The sequence below is a fragment of the Artibeus jamaicensis genome, unplaced genomic scaffold (assembly GCF_021234435.1).
Source record: "Artibeus jamaicensis isolate MK-2021 breed Jamaican fruit bat unplaced genomic scaffold, CSHL_Jam_final scaffold_474, whole genome shotgun sequence".
In the NCBI taxonomy this organism is placed as follows: Eukaryota; Metazoa; Chordata; class Mammalia; order Chiroptera; family Phyllostomidae; genus Artibeus; species Artibeus jamaicensis.
Window position 1 is genome coordinate 19,956,714 of NW_026522046.1, and position 18,033 is coordinate 19,974,746.

Genomic DNA, 18,033 nt, shown 5'->3' on the forward strand with positions numbered 1-18,033 from the left:
AATAGATGTTTCTTGTCTCCTCTCTGGTCTTTTCTTGAGCTCCCCCAGGCATGTATACATACTGCTTTGGAAGCCACCAGTATAGAGGCAGAGAGACCGTTAAAAATATCTAGAGATTCAGATCAGAAGAGTCTAACTTAAAATGTAGCAGAAAAAATAGAAAGGAAACTATTGGACCAAAAAAAGCAGTGATAAAAGAAAGGAAGAAGTCAAATACATAACAGATATTGCAGCCTGGGTTGGCGAGGAAGTAGAATAAAGAAGGAAGTTAGAAAAAAGTTCTAGAGTATTGATTTAGACCTCTCCTCTCTCCCTCTCTCCTGCCTTCTCCCCCAACTTTATTGAGGTATAAATGACAAATAAAATTGTAAAGTATTTAAAACGTACCATATGATAATGCAATATACATGTATATTGTAAAAGGATCCCCACACTGACTTAATTAATACATTTATTACTTCACATCTCTCTCTCGTTTTTTTGTGAGAACATTTAAATTCTACCCTTTTAGTAAGTTCCAAAGGTTTAGAATTTTCATTCGAATTTTCATCTGTTACTTGAATCTGAGAGAGTGAATTGGCTCCTAAGCATTTATAAAAAGGGGAAGAAAAAGATAAAGGATAAAGCGCAGGAAGGGCAGGTGTGAAGGGTCAAGCTCACAGTCTGGAGGCAAAGAGAACTTTAACATTTACTCAGTCTGTTTTGCACCAGTCAACAGTTTAGCCGCTCTTTCCGTTTTATCTCAAGTGCTTATGTCACTCTTGAAAAGCAGTTGTTATTTTTTTTTTAGTTCCACAGATGAACTAATTTACCATCAAAAGGTTAAATAACTTGCTGAAGGTCAAGTGCCTGGGCCAAGGTTTGGAATGCAGGCTTTCAGGCTGGTCCTAAGGTAATTTGCTAGCTCTGCAATAAAGGGAGCCTGCAAAGAGAAAAATGGTAGGAGTCGAGTCAAAGCAGTGTGATTTCATTGAAGAGGAAAGGGAAGGAGGGTATTTTAAAAAATATATGGAGAAGTCAGTCTTGCCTAATACATTGTGCAGTGGACCCAGTTTTGAGTCTAGTTTTAGACCAGGGTTTCTCTGTAGGGGTCAGTCCCCTCCCACCCCAACTTCCTGCTACAAGGAGACATTTTGCAATGTTGGAGACATTCTTAGTTGTTACCAGGAAAGGGTTTTTTGTTGTTGGTGGTGGTGTAGTTGTCATCATTTTTCCCTAATGGTAGCAATGGCTACAGGCCAGGGGTGCTGCTGTGCATCCTACAGTACATTGGACAGCCCCATAGCAAAGAATTGTCCTGGCCAAGGTCAAGAAACCTTGTTTAGACTAAATTTCTCACTGATTTTATTAGCTATGTGATTTTGGGCAGGTTATTTGACCTTTCTGACTTTGTGTTACCATATTTGTAAATATGCATAATGGTACTTTGTAACTACACAGAGTTTTTGGCAGTGTGTGAAATAATAGGGGTGAGGTCAATTGTAACATTACCTGAGAATCAATTTAAAATGTCTCTTTGTGGAGAATGGGGATTTCTAGAAACACTGAACTTGGTTTGATGATTGGCTCATTACTAGATGTAAAAGTATCTTCAAGTGGTTGAAAAAGGAAAGCAGGTGGCGGTGAGTGAAGACTAGCATTTCAGTGATGGTGAGGAAAAGCCTGGCCTCTCAAGGGCTGAATAGCATCAAGGAAAAACTTTATTACATTGTTTTTTAGACTAAGGGAGAAGATGAGTCAGTGCATAGTTGAGAGGTGACTCACAAAAGTAGAGTAAAGACTAAAGGTGGAAACCAGAGAGGTGTCAGTTTTGGGGGGCTCATTAAGCAGTTCTTTACCAAGGGGAAGGAGGACTCATTTTCTCTGAGACCAGAGAGATGGAAGAAGAAACAAGTGGCAGTAAAGCTAAATTTTTAGAGGTTTTATCTGACAGAGTGAGGAAGAGGAAGCTGTGGAAAACTGCTAATGGGAAGACCTCATCATTCTTAGTAAATTTGACGGCAATATCATCTGCCAGATTAAGGAAGAAAAATGGGGTAAATTTGAGTGTTTTTGGAAGGGAGAAATTCTGGATTAGACACTGTGGGTGACTGAGGATTAGCAGCAGATGAACACATACATTGTGGAAGAGCCATAAGAGCCCACTGGAGTCGTTCAGCATGGATTTGTAAGGGACCCAATCAGTATTATGTCATCGCAACGCCGGGTAGGTATGGGAGGTTTAAGAGAAAAGAGGTAAGGTTAGCACTGAGAAACTCTGACTTTGGCATTTTGAAGGTGTGGACATACAGATATCTGCTTAGGTTCCTGGTTTGGTCATAATGGTGAAGTGGCTGAAGAGACACTTGGAAGTTCATAGTAGTCACATGTTGGAGGGTCTTCAGCCTCATGGTGTCAGGTGGACATGGAAGTTGAAGTGTCCATGATCATCCCCCAGAAATGTGATGAACAGAAATACTGGGTGGAGTGCTGACCTTCAGGTGGACAAGGGTTCTGGATATTGATAAAGGCAGAAAGTGGATGGTGGGGACCTTCACCAGAGGCAGTGAATGATAACAGCAGTATTGAGGAGTAAACAGGAGAAAAAATTCTTCTCCTGGTCAGGAAAGGAGAGTAGAAATGGACCTAGTTCCTCTGGAGAGTTCTGTGGAGGAGGTTGTGTTGGAAGAAAGGTAGGTCCAGTTCATGTGAACTTTTGGAAGAGGCATTTTTAGGAAAGGTTTAAGGCATAAGATAGTTAAATGACTGTTTCATTAGTACTCCATCAAATGGCAGGGGAGCCCTGGACAGAAGGACAAACAGTAGAGAATGGCAGAGGTCACATAGCTAATTAGATTAAGAATGTGTATATTTGAAAAGGTGACCTGTGGGAGGAGTGTGGGCCCAGCATGGGGGGTTAGGGCATTGGAGGGAGTTTGGGGGCATCTGTGAACACCAGGGAGGCAGAGGATGACAGCATAGTCTGACTCCAACGGCCCAGATGACACATGGGTGTGGTAGAGCCACTAAGCTGCCCTGGTACCTGATGGCACATCTTCAGCAGCTGCTGGTGGAGGCATAAGTGGTTTAATAGGGCATAGGCTTTAGTATATTGAATTACTGATGTTTGAATATACCTATATATGCATATACTTAAAGCCATATATATATGTGCATATTTGTGTATATATGCATGGATGTGTGTGTGTGTGTTTCCTTGGTTCAGTCCTACTTTATCCTCAACTCCCAAACAGATAAACATCGGACTTAGGAATACATTCTATTTTCTGAAAAATAGCAGCTAGCATTTTGTTCACTGAAATATTTTTTATGCAGCTTGAGTTATTTTAAGTAAATATGAGCAGGAAAATATTATTCATGATACTAAAAACAAAGTATAAAATTTCCCTAATTTTCCTAATAATGGCTTTAGTTTGCTTTAGCAAATCCTTTCTGCCCAGGTAGCCTATAACTACATTGATCATGCTGCAATTCAGATGTATCATTAAGGTAATAACATTAGATAATTTGGTTATAAAAATGAGATTAAATTATTTGTAATTTGTATAACACTGCGAGTTTAAATGTGAAAGCATGATTCACTAAGAATTGCTTATTTCAATTGTACTGTCTTCTTTTTTTGCTGTGTTTGGTACATAGTATCTGAGTAACTACTTAGAGAATGTGAACAACAAATGTCCTTTTGAAGCAAAACCACTAGATTCACTGAAAATAATTAGGCTGAAATTTTCAGATGAGTGCATTTGGTACAGCCACAGACACAGAGGCAAGCATCGTTCTCATATTGTCATGTACAGATCAGGATTGAGCATGCAAATCACAAATTGGAAACCAGGCATAAATTGACAGTGTCTGTGTAAAGTGCCTCTCGTCTGTGTTTGTTTGTGCCCTTTGAATGTAGGTTTTAATAAGACCGGGGCAAGTGTGTGCGATTGATGAGTCTGTTTTATTTCTTCAAACCTTAAAAATTCCAGGATTTTAAGTGAATGTTTATCTGAAATACCTAGCAGTGAGTCTTAATTACCCATGTATATCTGTATTTCTGCCTACATCTTGGGAAAGTCAGGGATCTCGAATAATATATTTGAAGGTTAAGTTTATGACCCCTAAACACATGGTTCTCTAAACTGGGCAAATAAGGTAATAATATTGGTTTCTTCAGGTATGTAAGCAGAGTAGCTCAGTCTAAATTCAGTTTAGATTTAGTCTACATGAATATTTGACTTTGCGCCTTTCAGAAAGATCAGAGATGGAAAAGCCTTTAATATTTGAATAGTAGTTTTTTCCTAAAATCTTTTCTTGATGGTATGTAATGATTTTGTTTAACAAATAATATATGGCATGTTTAAAAGACTGTTTTTATATAGTTCCAAAATTTATTTTCTTTTTTAAGAATTTTTATTAATTTAATTTAAAGTTTTTATGTTTTTATGATGATCTACTAATTTTATATTATTGTTTCAAAATGTTTGGTTTGTTGAACAAGCACCGAGATTTTATAGCTTTTTAGTCTTTTTGTTAGTGACTTCAACTTCCTTTGAATAAGAAGATGTTTACCTAACAAATGATATCTATTTCATTAATACAGCTTCCTCCTGGAAAACTGAAATTAAAATTACTGAAGGAACAGCTTCAAGGTAAACAGTTTACCACTGTGCTATTAGCTGCCTCAGCTATCATTTCTTCTACATTTGAATTACATAGAAAATTAAAGCGCTAGAACTGTTTATTCAGTATAAAGATTCTAACTCCCCAAATGATGACTCTTTACTTCTGATATTCAAAATACATTTCACTTATGTTTGTGGGGGGGGGCTTATTTTATTATCAAAGAGTGTCAATTTAGAGTATGATTAGAATATAGCATTTTTTATAGTGAGGACTTTCATACCACTGGTCCTTAAAGTTTGTTAGTGTAATTTGTAAGATAAAAATTTTTCAGTATAAAGTTGTAAATTGAAATTTCACTCTAAAAATTAAAAGAATATTGAAAAATTTCTTTATATTTTAAAACAGTTTGACAATAACAGACACTAAAATCAATTCTGAACATGCCAATTTCAAAAGAAATTACTTCTTTTTTAAAAAATATTTTATTTATTTACTTTTAGAAGGGAAGGGAAGGAGAGAGGGAGAGAAATATCAATGTATGTTTGCCTCTTGTGCATCCCCTGCTGGGAATTGGCCTACAACCCAGGCATGTGCCCTGACTGGGAATCGAACCACAGCTGTTTGGTTCACAGGCCCGTGCTCAATCCACTGAGCTACATCAGCCAGGGCCATAAGAAATTACTTCTTAATAGAGGATAAACACATTTAATTTGAATGGTTAAGATGATTTGGTAGAACAAGTTATATATATTACTATATATAACATTTATTTATATATGTTATTTGGTAGAACGAGCTATGTTAATTATATATAAATTATATATATTATATATATAACATTAATTTAATTTGAATGGTTAAGATGATTTGGTAGATTTATTACAGAAGATGTTCTGTGTAGGCTTCAGTTTGATCCAGAGATGGGACAGAATGCTGGAGGTATTCTATCAAGAGAATGGTTTTTAGCACTTATTACATTCTATAATTTCACATGTCCAATGTAAGTGAGTTTTAAGCAGGGTAGATATGAGTGGATATGTGTGGCCCTAAAGTCACGGGAAGGGGACGTGAGCTCCCCAGCCTACTGGGAGAGTTAGACTTGGCTACATGCCATTCTTACTAGGTAACTAATGTTTATATATTATATGAGTATTTAGAAATATGCATACTTTCATTACTTTATCAATCAAATCTAAACTTTATATTTTAAAGTGATTAGTCTGACTTTTTCTTTTCTTCCAGAATCAGTAAGACCACTTAATTATAAAATGGCAAATTCTTCTGAAAGTGACAAACCCAAGATAAAAGGGAAGCCTTGTGGTCAGTGTGAGAACAAAGCCGCTCTGCTAGTACGTACACTACAATAAGATACTGGAATAGCACTTATGCATGGTCTCAGACACCTCTCCCAACTTAACTGCCTCGGTAGGCACACACTTTTCCTCTGTGGCTCGTATTAAGGGTGAGGTGTGCATGCTGTTGGGGCTGTGCGTGCTGCTGAAGCTCACCCTCTCCTTCCTGTTTGAGGCACTGGCTTAACTCATCCTCTCTGCCTTGGATCATGCCGATCAGCACACAAACATGCTGCAATATCTTCTACCTACAACCAAAGCTAAAGTGACAGCAAACACTCTCCTTTGTCCCCCATATCTCCCTCTGTACTTCTATTTTGGTAACAGTTGACAAGTTGGCTATACTTGCTGTCATCATAGTCTCTTCTCTCATTCTGTCTATTTTTTAAAATTGAGATATATTTTATTTACAGTGAAGTAGACAGATCTTAAATGTATAACTAATTGCCTTTTGACGAATACTTACACTCTTATCAAGATAATGGAATGCCCCTGAAAGTTCCCTTCTGCCTTTCCCAATTCATGTTCACTGCAAAGGCAACCACTGCTGTGGTTTTACAGAAGCACCTTACATTGGTAGTACCTATTTTTGTACTTTATGTAATGGAATTATAATGTATATGTACACACACACATACAGGCACAGGCAAACTAGTTTTATAGTTGTGAATATGCAAAACACAGAGTTTATTCTTGCATTATTTATTTATTAATTATTGCATTATTTATTATTAGTAGTAACCTCCTTTTGCCCACCCCTCTATCTAGATTTTGTGTAAGTTTTCTTTTGCTCCATGTGGAGATTTATTCATGTTACATTTTCAGTAGTTTGTTCATTTGTATTACTGAGTCGTATTCCATAGTACAGATACACCAACATTTGTTTATTCCTTCACATGTTGAATGACATTTGGGTTGTTTCAGTTCTTTTTTTTCTATTATGTTTAAGACTCCTGTGTACATTTATGTGTAAATCTCTTTTTTCCCCAAAATGATATTTATTCTGTCTTTCTTTAAAAGTTCTGAAGTGAACTTGAAAAAAAGTACAAAAATAGAATGCTTTCTGACAGCTCTGGAACTTTCATAGATGTGAATTCATGAGCTTTAGAAACTACTGTAAAATCCATCATAAGTTAAATGTTGCCATCTGGGCCATTTTAAGTGCAAAGTTCAGTGGCATAAACCACATTGCTTTGCTTCTATCACCACCATCCAGCCACTGAATTCCTTTCAACTTGCAAAACAGAAAGTCGGTACTCAGTAAAACAAGAACTCCCCACTGCCTCCTCCCCTCGCCCCTGGCAACCTCGACTCTAGCTCTTCCTCTCTGAATCTGACCATTAGGTTTCTCATGTAAATGGAACCACAAAGTACCTGTTTTTTATCATTAGATAGTATTGTCCTCATTTCACTTAGCGTAATATCTTCAAGATTTATCCATGTTGTAGCCTGTATCAGAATTTTCTTCATTTTTAAGGCTGACATTCCATCGAGTGCACTGTGAATAATGCTGCTGTCAACATAGGGGTACAGATATCTGTCCAAGTTCCTGCTTTCAGTTGTTTGGGGTGTAGACCTGGAAGTGCAACTGCTAAATTCCCAGTCTTTCTTCAACCCTCTCCATTCAGTACCGGGTCTCTGCTACTGACAGCAACTGCTCCTCTGATGGTCGCCAGTGGCTTCCACATTCAATTCTCAGTTCTTTTGTTGGTTTATCAGTGTAGTGGTCTATTCTCAGTTCCTATCTTAATCCATCAGTAATATTTGATACAGTAACCCTCTCCTCTCCTAGGACTCTTCACTTGGCTTTCTCTGAAACATCATTCTCTCTTGGTTTCATTTTATTTTGCTAGCTGTCCCTTTTCAACTTCCTTTGTTGGTTTTCTGTATTCTTGACCCCTTTGAATGCCTCAACCCTTGGTCCTTAGCCTCTTCTCTAGTCTGTCTACACTTGCTCTTTAGGTAGTTGCATTTATTGTCTCAGCTTTAAAGACCATCTCTACTTCCATGCTTCCCAGATTTACATCTCTGATTCAAGCCTCTCCCCTTGAACTTTCAACTCAGTCTGCTCAATCAGCACCTCTAGTTGAATGTATAAAAGGAATCACTAATTTAAAATGTTCAAAATTGAACTTTTGTTTATCTCCAGCAAATTTCCTCCCCCTACACCCCACAGTCTCCTCATATCAATAAAGGTCAACTCAAAGGTTACTGACCCCCACTGATCTTTAGAAAACAGCAGTAACTGAGTTGCACTCTAGTTTCATGAAGCTTCTTTATTCAGCTGCACAGCAGTTATCACCCTATAATGCGTCTCTGTTTTCCACTTGCCTTTAATATAGATTCATGAGAATGGTGACTTCATTTCATTCAGTGTGGTGGGTTCACCTATGCCTGCAACTTAGCGGATACTCAAAACATATTTGTTGAATGAGTCATTTCTTTAAAACTTCTGTAGGATAGACTTTAGACATATTTTCCTTTCAGTTAATATTGATGGTACCCAATACCTTTTGTAATTTAATATATTACACATACTTAAGAAGCAGGTTTTTTCTCCCCAATAGCTTAATATATTGGGGATTATATTGGGGATTATATTGTGGAATATTGGGGATTATAACTAATATTGTGGAATATATTGTAGTTTCAGAGAATTTAGCCATAATCACTTCTGATTTAAGCCTGTTTTTACTAGCCTTATTTCATGTAGTTTTAACTGGGCTCAAAGAGTTAGAATTCTGTGAGTTTAATAAACGGCTTAAAAACAACATTAAATGTAAAACGCTGGCTGTTGGTAAAATGCTCTTACTATGACATCAGATTGTAATAGTGTTAGAGATAATAATGGACAATAATGTAAAGAATATTAGCCAATTATACCTATGTTGCAATGTTTAAAAATTTAAACAAATAATATTTTTGAAGCTGGAAGTATGAAAGGGGCTTACTGGTTGAATTGGATTGTCGAGGTTTATTGTTCGTGATCTGAAAAAGGATTTAGGTAGTAACTCTGGGTTGACATTTCTATGGAATCCTATTCTATGTGGAGCACTTTTTAAGGGCTGTGGAATTCGAACAGTATGGCATATGTAGGCAAGACTTTGCCTGAAAATAAAGGGTGAGTTTTTTTCCATCGAGTAGGAAATGTAAGAAAATGACATCCCAGACAGGATAAATGACATATGCCCTTACTGGAAAGCAAATGAGTGAAATATATGCAGTGATTAAAAAGCTGATTTGCCTGAAATCTGTGGAAGTTCAGATTTACGTCCTAAATATACTTAAACATTTCACTAAGATTTTAATAAAGGATGCTCTTCGATTTGATGAAAATATACTTGTTAAAACACAATAATAAATTGTTTAAAAATTGAAGCTAGGCAGACCTAATTGAGTAGACTGTGGTCGTGTTAAACTCCGAGTTTATCCTGTGTTTTAGCTTCCATCATTCTAGATTATAATGTTGGATAATTAGAGTCAACCTTTCTATATCTCGTGATAGTCTCTTCATCAGGGAAATTGTTTATTGGGATTGGGTTAAGACCTCGTGTTTTGGGGTTTTTAATCTCAACTTTACCTTTTATTAACTACATGGCCTTTAGCACATGACTGGATTCCTCTATAGCTCTGTCCTCTCATTTGTAAAGTGGAATACTATGAATAACTGTAGACTATACTGCTGAGTTATTCAGGACAGTGGGTTAATGCATGTGAAATATTCAGCACTGTGCCAGGTACATTGTCAGGAGACTCTAAACTGTGTGTTTTGGGCACATGTTCTTATGTCCTGATGCATTCACATATGTTGGTGGTGAAAATAAAGTCCCAAACTTCTAATTCTTCTTTTAATGTTTTAAAGATGTTACAGTAACTTTAGACTGTTTCTACATGGCAAAAGTGAAATGGATATTTAAAAATTACATATTAATTTGGCAGATGTGGATAATTTAGTTAAACTCCAGTGGTTTCCGAGGGCTTAATACAACGGACTGGTCCAGCCTTGATGGAATTAAAAAGATGTCCACTGAAACTGCACTTGGGTGCGCCGCCCTTGAAGAAGGGTCTGCGGTGGGGTGGAGTGCTCGTCTGTGTTCTTCGTATGTTTCTGCTAGTTGCACAAACTGCCTAAAAAGATTTTCCAGTCAGCGGTCATTTTAACCCAATTTAACTCCAAATATGCTTTTGTGATAAAATACATAAGCTGACTCTGCTGCCCTGGCTTTGATCTCCCAGTCTGCGGCCTCTGCTCGGCTGTTCCCATCAAAACTCTGCTGTCAACTGACACTTGGCTTAGAATCGTGTGTTGAAAGTGGCTTTCTGTCCTCTCATTACATTGTAAAACCATTGCTGAGTATTTATTGAAAATTCATTGAAATATTAGCAGATAAGAAAAATAAAAATTAAGCAGAATGTATTTTGTGATACGCAGTACTATAAGGATATTGCCATATATTTATGTGGAATTATGGTTTTTAATAGATTTTGGACTTGAAAAATGATGTATTTAGATGTGTTCATCATCATTTTTCTAAGAGACTTCAGCTTTTGAAATAAGAGTTGAAAGGGTAAAACTAGTTTCCATAGTAGGGATAGTATTTTTCTTCCACTTAAATAAAAAATCCAGTGTTGTAGAGCTAATCACATTTGAACAAATATATATTTGGATTTATTTTATTTTATTTGTTTTTTAGAGAGAGAGGAAAGGAAGGATAAAGAGATGGAGAGAAACATCAATGTGTGGTTGCTTCTCATGTGGCCCACACTGGGGGCCTGGCCTGCAACCAAGGCATGTGCCTGGACTGGGAATTGAACTAGTGACCTTTTGGTTCACAGCCTGTGCTCAATCTACTGAGCTACACCAGCCAGGGCTAATTTTTGACATTGGAAAAAATATATTTGGATTTTGACAAATACCCGAATATGCAGCCATTGATATATTTATTTTATTGCAGATTTTATTGTTTTTAAATCAATGATTAATACTGAAATTAATGATCAATAATTGATTTAATGATTAGTAATGTGGATTGTGGGTAAAAGCTTGAGCTTTGAGCCAGAATGGGAGGTTGAAACTCTAGCTCTATTGGCTGCACCAACTGACACATTTTTAATCATTATGTTCTTTTATCATCTCATCTTGACAATGGTCATACAATGGCCTTTATCACTTTAGAGGGTTGTTGTGAAGAACAAATGAGATGAGATAGGTGAAGCTCTTAGAGCAGTGAGTAAATGCTCATTAAACATTGTGAATATTGTTGTTTGATTCTATCTTTCCTTTTTAGTTTCATTACAGCAACATATAAATTTCTCACTCTTTTAACCTTTTGTAGTGTTGTCCTAATCATTTTACATCTGATAAATCTGTCTGCATTAGTGTAGGTAACTATATCATTATATGGGGACTCATACAATTTTTAAAAATTGATTGACAAAATGTCTATTGGATTTTTAATAAGAGTTGCTCTGCTTTTCTATGTCTCGTACATTCTAATGCCTGGTTACTCAGGGTGTGGTCTGCACCAGCTGCTGCGTGCTGTCACCTGGAGGCTTGTGAGAAGGCAGCATCTCAGGTGGCATTTCAGACTTCCTGAACCAGAGACGATATGACAACAGAATCCCCCGTGATTCACGTGCACATTACATTTCGAGAAGCATCACTCTATTGCACATTTCAGTTCACCATTGACCAGCCCAAGGCAGAAGGGCTAGGTCAGCCTTTCCCCAGTCTGCCCCAAATGTCTCATGCTTCTGTGTCCCTGGTACTAGGGCAGAGGAAGGAGGGGGAGAGTGGGGGGTGGACACCCAAAGAGGGGGATAAAAGAGGGTCAGGGGAAGTGTGAGCTCCTTGACATAGACTTTCTGACACCATCTTTCCAAACCCTCATGCTTTCTCACTTGCACTAACAGCTGTTCTTCACCCAGGCAAACTCAAGACAAGAGGGATTTTAGCCATTTGCAGTTTTTTGTCATATTGTAATAAAGAGTATTGAAGTGGCTGTACAACTGCATGGTAGTAATTTCACATGCAGTGAAAATGTCATTGTCTTCTATATTAACTTCTAGTTTTGCTGGAAAGCAAAAAAATTTAGAGATAAATTTTTTATCTCTAAATTTTAAAAATTGTATTTTTACACCGTAGAGAATTTGGAAGATAAATATATATTTTTCCATAATCATTTCACTGATCACAAACATTGCTGATATTTCTGATGCAGTTCTACTCAGTTTTTAAAAATATTTTTCTTTGAGGACTCTTCTCAAAATACTTTTAAACCATATTTCGAGACTCACCAGTGAAGGAGTTCACTGAAGTGTCTGGGGACTTTTGGAGACAGATAGCATACATACCGTTTGGAACTAATCGTGCCCCGGGAATCCACACCTCGAGATGGAAGAGCGGAAACTGAGGCTGCACCGACACAGAGATGGAGTGTTTGGTTTCGACCACGTTGGAGAGTTTGACCTCATGCTGCCTGTTGTTTTGGGATTTATTCAGAAATTGTATATACGTACCTACACCCAGCACATGTATGAAACTTATATTCTAGCTGTTATAATTATTTTGATATGAGAGCAATTAGTTTGTAAGTTCATTTTTCTCAGAGTTAAATCTTGATTGGAGCAAACCGTTATCTCAGTTTCCTTGGACTTCTCAATTCCAATGACATCTAGGCATATAATGGAGAAATAAAGATAATAGCAATAACATCTTTAAACAGACATTTTCTCAAAGTCATATAATAAGATTGTATTTTTTTAAATATCTTTTAAGGTATGTCTTGAATGTGGAGAAGATTATTGTTCAGGATGCTTTGCTAAAATTCACCAGAAGGGGGCGCTGAAGCTCCACAGAACAACTCTTTTGCAGGTATGACTTGAAAAACTTTAAGATGCTTTACTGGTAGGGTATTTATAGAATGTTTCAACACAAAGCCATTTAAAACATGCTTAATTATCTAGAATTTAGGATGATTTACATTGATTTCTAAAATCCTGTTATGTACAGACAGTCTTTACATGCACCTTAAAACTATTTTACTGAACACTAATCTGGATTCTATTTTGCTCTTTAAACTGTGTTTTAAATATAGTTCTTGAAACACTTACTTGATTAGAATTTTTAGATTATGCATTCTATCTGTGAACTTGACATTTAAAAATTAGACAGTATTTTTATCTATTGTTTTAAGTGAACACATGATTTAAGTATTATTTCTAATTTATAAATAGAAATCTCATGTTTGCTTTTTTGTTTAGCTTTAAAAATTATTCTTTTATTTATCTTCACCCATTATTATTTAAATATGCTTATCTCTCAGGTTTCTATGTCTCCTCCTACATATTAGCAGCTTTTAGTCATTGCTTCTTGAAATGCCTAAACTCAAACCGTGTCAGAGAGTCTTAAGATTCTGATACTTAAGCAACAAATATGGTTAAATATAGATATGACATTGTACCATTTATATTTAATGATGCTTCGATTTCATTCATTTGGCAGTCATTTATTCGACAAATACTCACTGAATGCCTTTAGGACACAGTGTCCGTGGGGTCAGTGACCGTGCGCAGATGGCTGATGCTGGGTCCTGCTCAGGGGTCTGGAGATGAAACTGAAAGCCAAGGACCTTGTGTCGTTACACAAGGTCAAGGGTTTTATTATCTTAGAGGTAAAAAGATGGAGATGATTAGATCTATGTTTAGAAAGATCACTGGTAGATTCCAGTCTTTACATGTTACTTGAATATCAATACTGGTAGCTCTAAAGACCCAAGTTGTGACAAACACAAACATAAAATATGCCTTTCTCATATCATTATTTATCGTTACTTTCAAGTGGCTACTCAATGTTTAGATACTCCTGGCAGAAATGACAGAAGGAACAAGGAAAAGAAACAAATGGAAGAAACACAATGACCTATTATTCTCCTCCCTCAGGATGGTGCAATTGAACGGTCACAAGAAATAGAAATTGATGCATACAGAATTGAGTGTAATTGTTAACATAGAAATAGTACAGAATTTAACTAAAGACTTAACTTCACTTTAAGGGGAAAGGGTGTACTTACCCCACTGTGAGTTGATGTGAGGAATTTTCCATCCAGTAATTTATTCAGTACATTTTTTGAGCTATCGCTCAGTAACTTTAGCTACTGTGCTATCTGGTACAGGACACACGGAGAGGAAGAGACGGGGCTTTTCCCCTCAACTTCCAGATTTGACCTTCAAGATTTATCCATGGCTTAATTCTCTTCTCTCTCTCACACACACACACATACACATGGGCAGGGAGAGGAAAGGGGAGAGAGAGAGAGAATATAAATTTCGACCTTAGTTAAATAATTATCTGCAAAGTAAAATTCATGAGGGGAACTGATATTCATCTCACTTTTTTCCTCCTCATTTTCCTGTGAGTTCGGTGCCTCGGCCTGATGGTCGTTGTGCAGCAATTGGTGGGTGTCCCTGTGTAGCTCTTATAAACTAGTCATATAGCGGTTTTCATTTTCCACTAGTTTGGTAACTATCAAAGTCACCTCAAGTAACTATCAATTAAGATTTTTAATTGACCGCTGAATTTATACCTGATCTGAGAAGTTAGGGTGCATATCTGATATCTGAATATTAATCATTACTATATAAATAGTAAACCTACTAGGCTAATGGCTGCTGTGCTTTACATTCTTTACCTATGCTGACATTTCTGGTAGTTATAAAGCATAGCAAAATTTGATTGTTGTAAATCATTTAAACCCCCATCCTATAGCTCACTGACTCTGTACAAAGTCCATGGTCAATAAGGACCATTTTATTCTGGCTTCTCTTGTTTTACTTATGAGATAAATTGCTGAAAAATTGAAGGCAAACTATTACCACTTCCATGTTGACTAACATTATAACTTCACAAGGCCTTTCTTTTGATTTACAATTAATTTATACTTGGCAATGAGTCTGACACCAGTTTATTTTTACTTCCTCCAAACTCTATTATATTAAATAACTAAATATTTGCAAAATAAAGTGTAAGTGTACAAGGGTAATTACTAAGGGTGAAAATTCTACTTCTATATTTAGGATGATTTTCAATGACAAAGTTTTAAAAAAGGTTATCTTCATGTGTAAGCCTCATATTGATGAAAAATAAGGCCTTAGTATATCCGGCATTTTTATTTCCTTTTAACAATCAAACAGAAGAGACAAGGTTAATCGGAGTTAATGGAAACTATGGGGGAGACAAACAAAGACATTCGTTGTGAAGTGTTGTTCGCACAAAGAGAGATGGGATTAAAGAAATCATTAACCGATTCTGTTACGTGTATTTTCTTAATTGGAATGGGGATTTTCTGGAGTGGAAAGGAGAGATCTTGGAAAGTGAGGAGGTGAGGGAGAAGCAATAATCGAGGCATTTATATTCAGCCTCTTACATTTTTATCTCCAATGAAAGGTATGTCTACATAAATATAGATGTAAGTGGCAACATATACTTGTTTGAATACACTTACAGGGAAGTATCAGGAAGAACCTCAGTTATTATCAGAGTACAGTCTGTGCTGACTGACTCTGGTCGATTTGTTCTCCTTTAGTTGACAATGACCAATACTAGCTTTGGTGCTCACATTGTCATTATTCTGTTACTATTTAAAATAATACGGCATTTTTTATTATAGTTATTTTTTATTGAGGTATAATTTACAAATCAGTTTTACCACATAATGATTTAACATTTGTATATTGCAAATGATCACCACCATAAGTCTAAGTTAACATTCGTCACTATACAGTTACAAAAATGTGTTTTTCTTGCAATGAGGAATTTTAAGATCTACTCTTTAGCAACTTTCAAACAGGCAATACAGTATTACAAACCACACTCACCATGTGTACATTAAATTTCCATGGCTTGTTTTATAACTGGAAGTTTGTGCATTTTGATCCCCTTCCCTCTTTTGCCCTCTCTGCATCCCACCTCTGGAAGTCACCCATCAGTTCTCATAATACAGTATTTTTGAGTCATAGCTAGTCCTTTTGGATAATATGCTGCCTTAATAGGATGACCTTATTGTGGCCAGTTTTAAATGCCGTGCAGACACATATTTGCAGATGCTGTGATGTGCCGCCCTGATTCTACTCTTTAGGGCTGAGACATTTCACGAGTTGCCTGGAGTGTTGCCTGTGGATGAACCAGAGCTGAGTCTCTCCCCAGGGATTACCTTTGCTCAAAGGGAGCCATGACTTCGGAGCCTAAACCCCATCCGTGGAGGCAGCCCATTTCGCAGTCCAATTTCTGGTCATTGGGAGGGTACAAATTGCCAGCAGCTCACTTACCTCAGTTGTTAACAACTATGTCGGGCCATCAAAGCTCCCCACCTTGGGACTGGCAGTTAGTTGCACTGAATTCAGCTGTTCTCTTTGCCTGCTTCTGCTTCTTTCCCTTGTCCATGGGTGTTCGCAGAGTAGTAAAAGTCAGGCAGACAAATCTTAGAATTCTTTTCTCGGGGAAACGGACCCATTACGATATGTGATTTTGAGTAAAATGATAGATAATCATTGCCCTAAATTTAGAGTAATTCAGAGCTGTAATTTTGAAGGCCAATATATAACATCTTTTTCTTTACTTTCCAAATTCTGAACCAAGTGAGAAATAGATATTAGAGTCAAAAGGTAGAAATCAAAATATCAATTTTACTACGGACACCATCAGAATTGCTGGTTGTGGCGTGAATGGTGCACAGACAAATTCAATTTCCTGGTAGTTTCTTGAATTGAACTTTTTTCCAGCCTCGCCATCACATTGTAGGCATTTCCCTTCGGCAGAGCAGGCCTCCCCAGTAAAACTCCTTAACAGACCGACATCCAGTTGGGAACCACCCCTCTTTGGTCAGGCAGCTCTTAGAGAACCTGGAAGGGGCAGAAGGCTCACTTTCTTCTCCCAAAGTTTCACCAATAAAGTAGAAATACAAGGATGGGAGTAAATATTCTCTCAGAAGGGAATTATTATAATTGACATGATTTTAGGGTCTCAGTGTATATATATCCTAAAACTGTATATATTCACTGTTCATATTACACTTAAAAGTAAAGCATTGCACACACACAGGCACACCTGACTGAGTACTGCATGTTTCACTTATTTCTTCAATGGGAATAAGGCTTATTTCTTATGCCACAAGTCTCGGTTCCTTGTCCTTCAATATGATTATTACTTTGTACTTTCTCTGTCAAGGGGTTTTAAAAACTGTGCTGTTATTTACCAGTCCTTCTTTTATATCTTCTGATGCACTTTCAATTCTGTGAGGAAGGGGGCTGTGTCTTTAGCATGAGAATTTGACATTTAGTCAATTTTCTGGCTCTTTCCCTGGGAAACAGATAAAGGAAGTAATGTCAACTGTGTTTCTAGACTTGTGAAACACATGACTCCTGATTGGCCAGTGGCGCCTAAATGGGAGAACACTAAATCCTGGGAGGGAGACACGGCTCCCTGAGGGCGGTGAGCTGTACAGCTGGAGCACGTGCTGTGGACAGTCCTGCAGACTGGGGTTAACGCCAACGACAAACAAGGCTTCTAAGGGGGGCATGTCCCTCAGCTCCCTGGGCTGTGCCTCTTCATGAGCTGCTGAAAGACGCCAACCCCGCAAGGTCCTGTCCTGTTGGCGAACTCTTGTTCCTGTTCCTTCTGAGCATACAGATGCGAAGACTGGTTTGATGGCAGCCCTGTGTGTCTGAAAGTTTAGTGAACCCAGGCAAACTACTTGATGGGCATTGCAGTTAAGTCTTTAATTAACCAGCATGTCAAAAATCAGAAAGGTGGGGTACCAAAAAGGTAAGTGAAGAACACAACCATGAGAACCATTGACTTGAATTTTTTACAAAGAGCTTTCTTGAGATATAATTTACACAGCATACAATTCATCTGAATTGTACAATCCAATGGATTGTGGTAGATCAGCACAACCAATTTCAGCACAATTAACTTCAGAACATTTTGATCTCCTTGAAAAGAAACCCGTTTGCTACGACTTTCATCCTTCTGTTTTTCTCCCTCGGTTCCTTAGCAACCACTAATCTACTT

General features: G+C 37.3%; 1 protein-coding gene across 2 annotated transcripts in view; it reads left to right on the top strand.

The window, feature by feature from the left end:
- The window catches only part of ZBBX (zinc finger B-box domain containing), a 95,569-nt gene that overhangs the window by 10,132 nt on the left and 67,404 nt on the right, over window positions 1-18,033 (top strand). For both annotated transcript variants that reach the window (XM_037163268.2, XM_037163271.2), the window contains exons 4-6: window positions 4,589-4,637; window positions 5,854-5,960; window positions 12,742-12,837. In XM_037163268.2, the coding sequence (XP_037019163.2) occupies window positions 4,589-4,637; window positions 5,854-5,960; window positions 12,742-12,837 (252 nt within the window). The remainder of the gene's footprint in view (window positions 1-4,588; window positions 4,638-5,853; window positions 5,961-12,741; window positions 12,838-18,033) is intronic.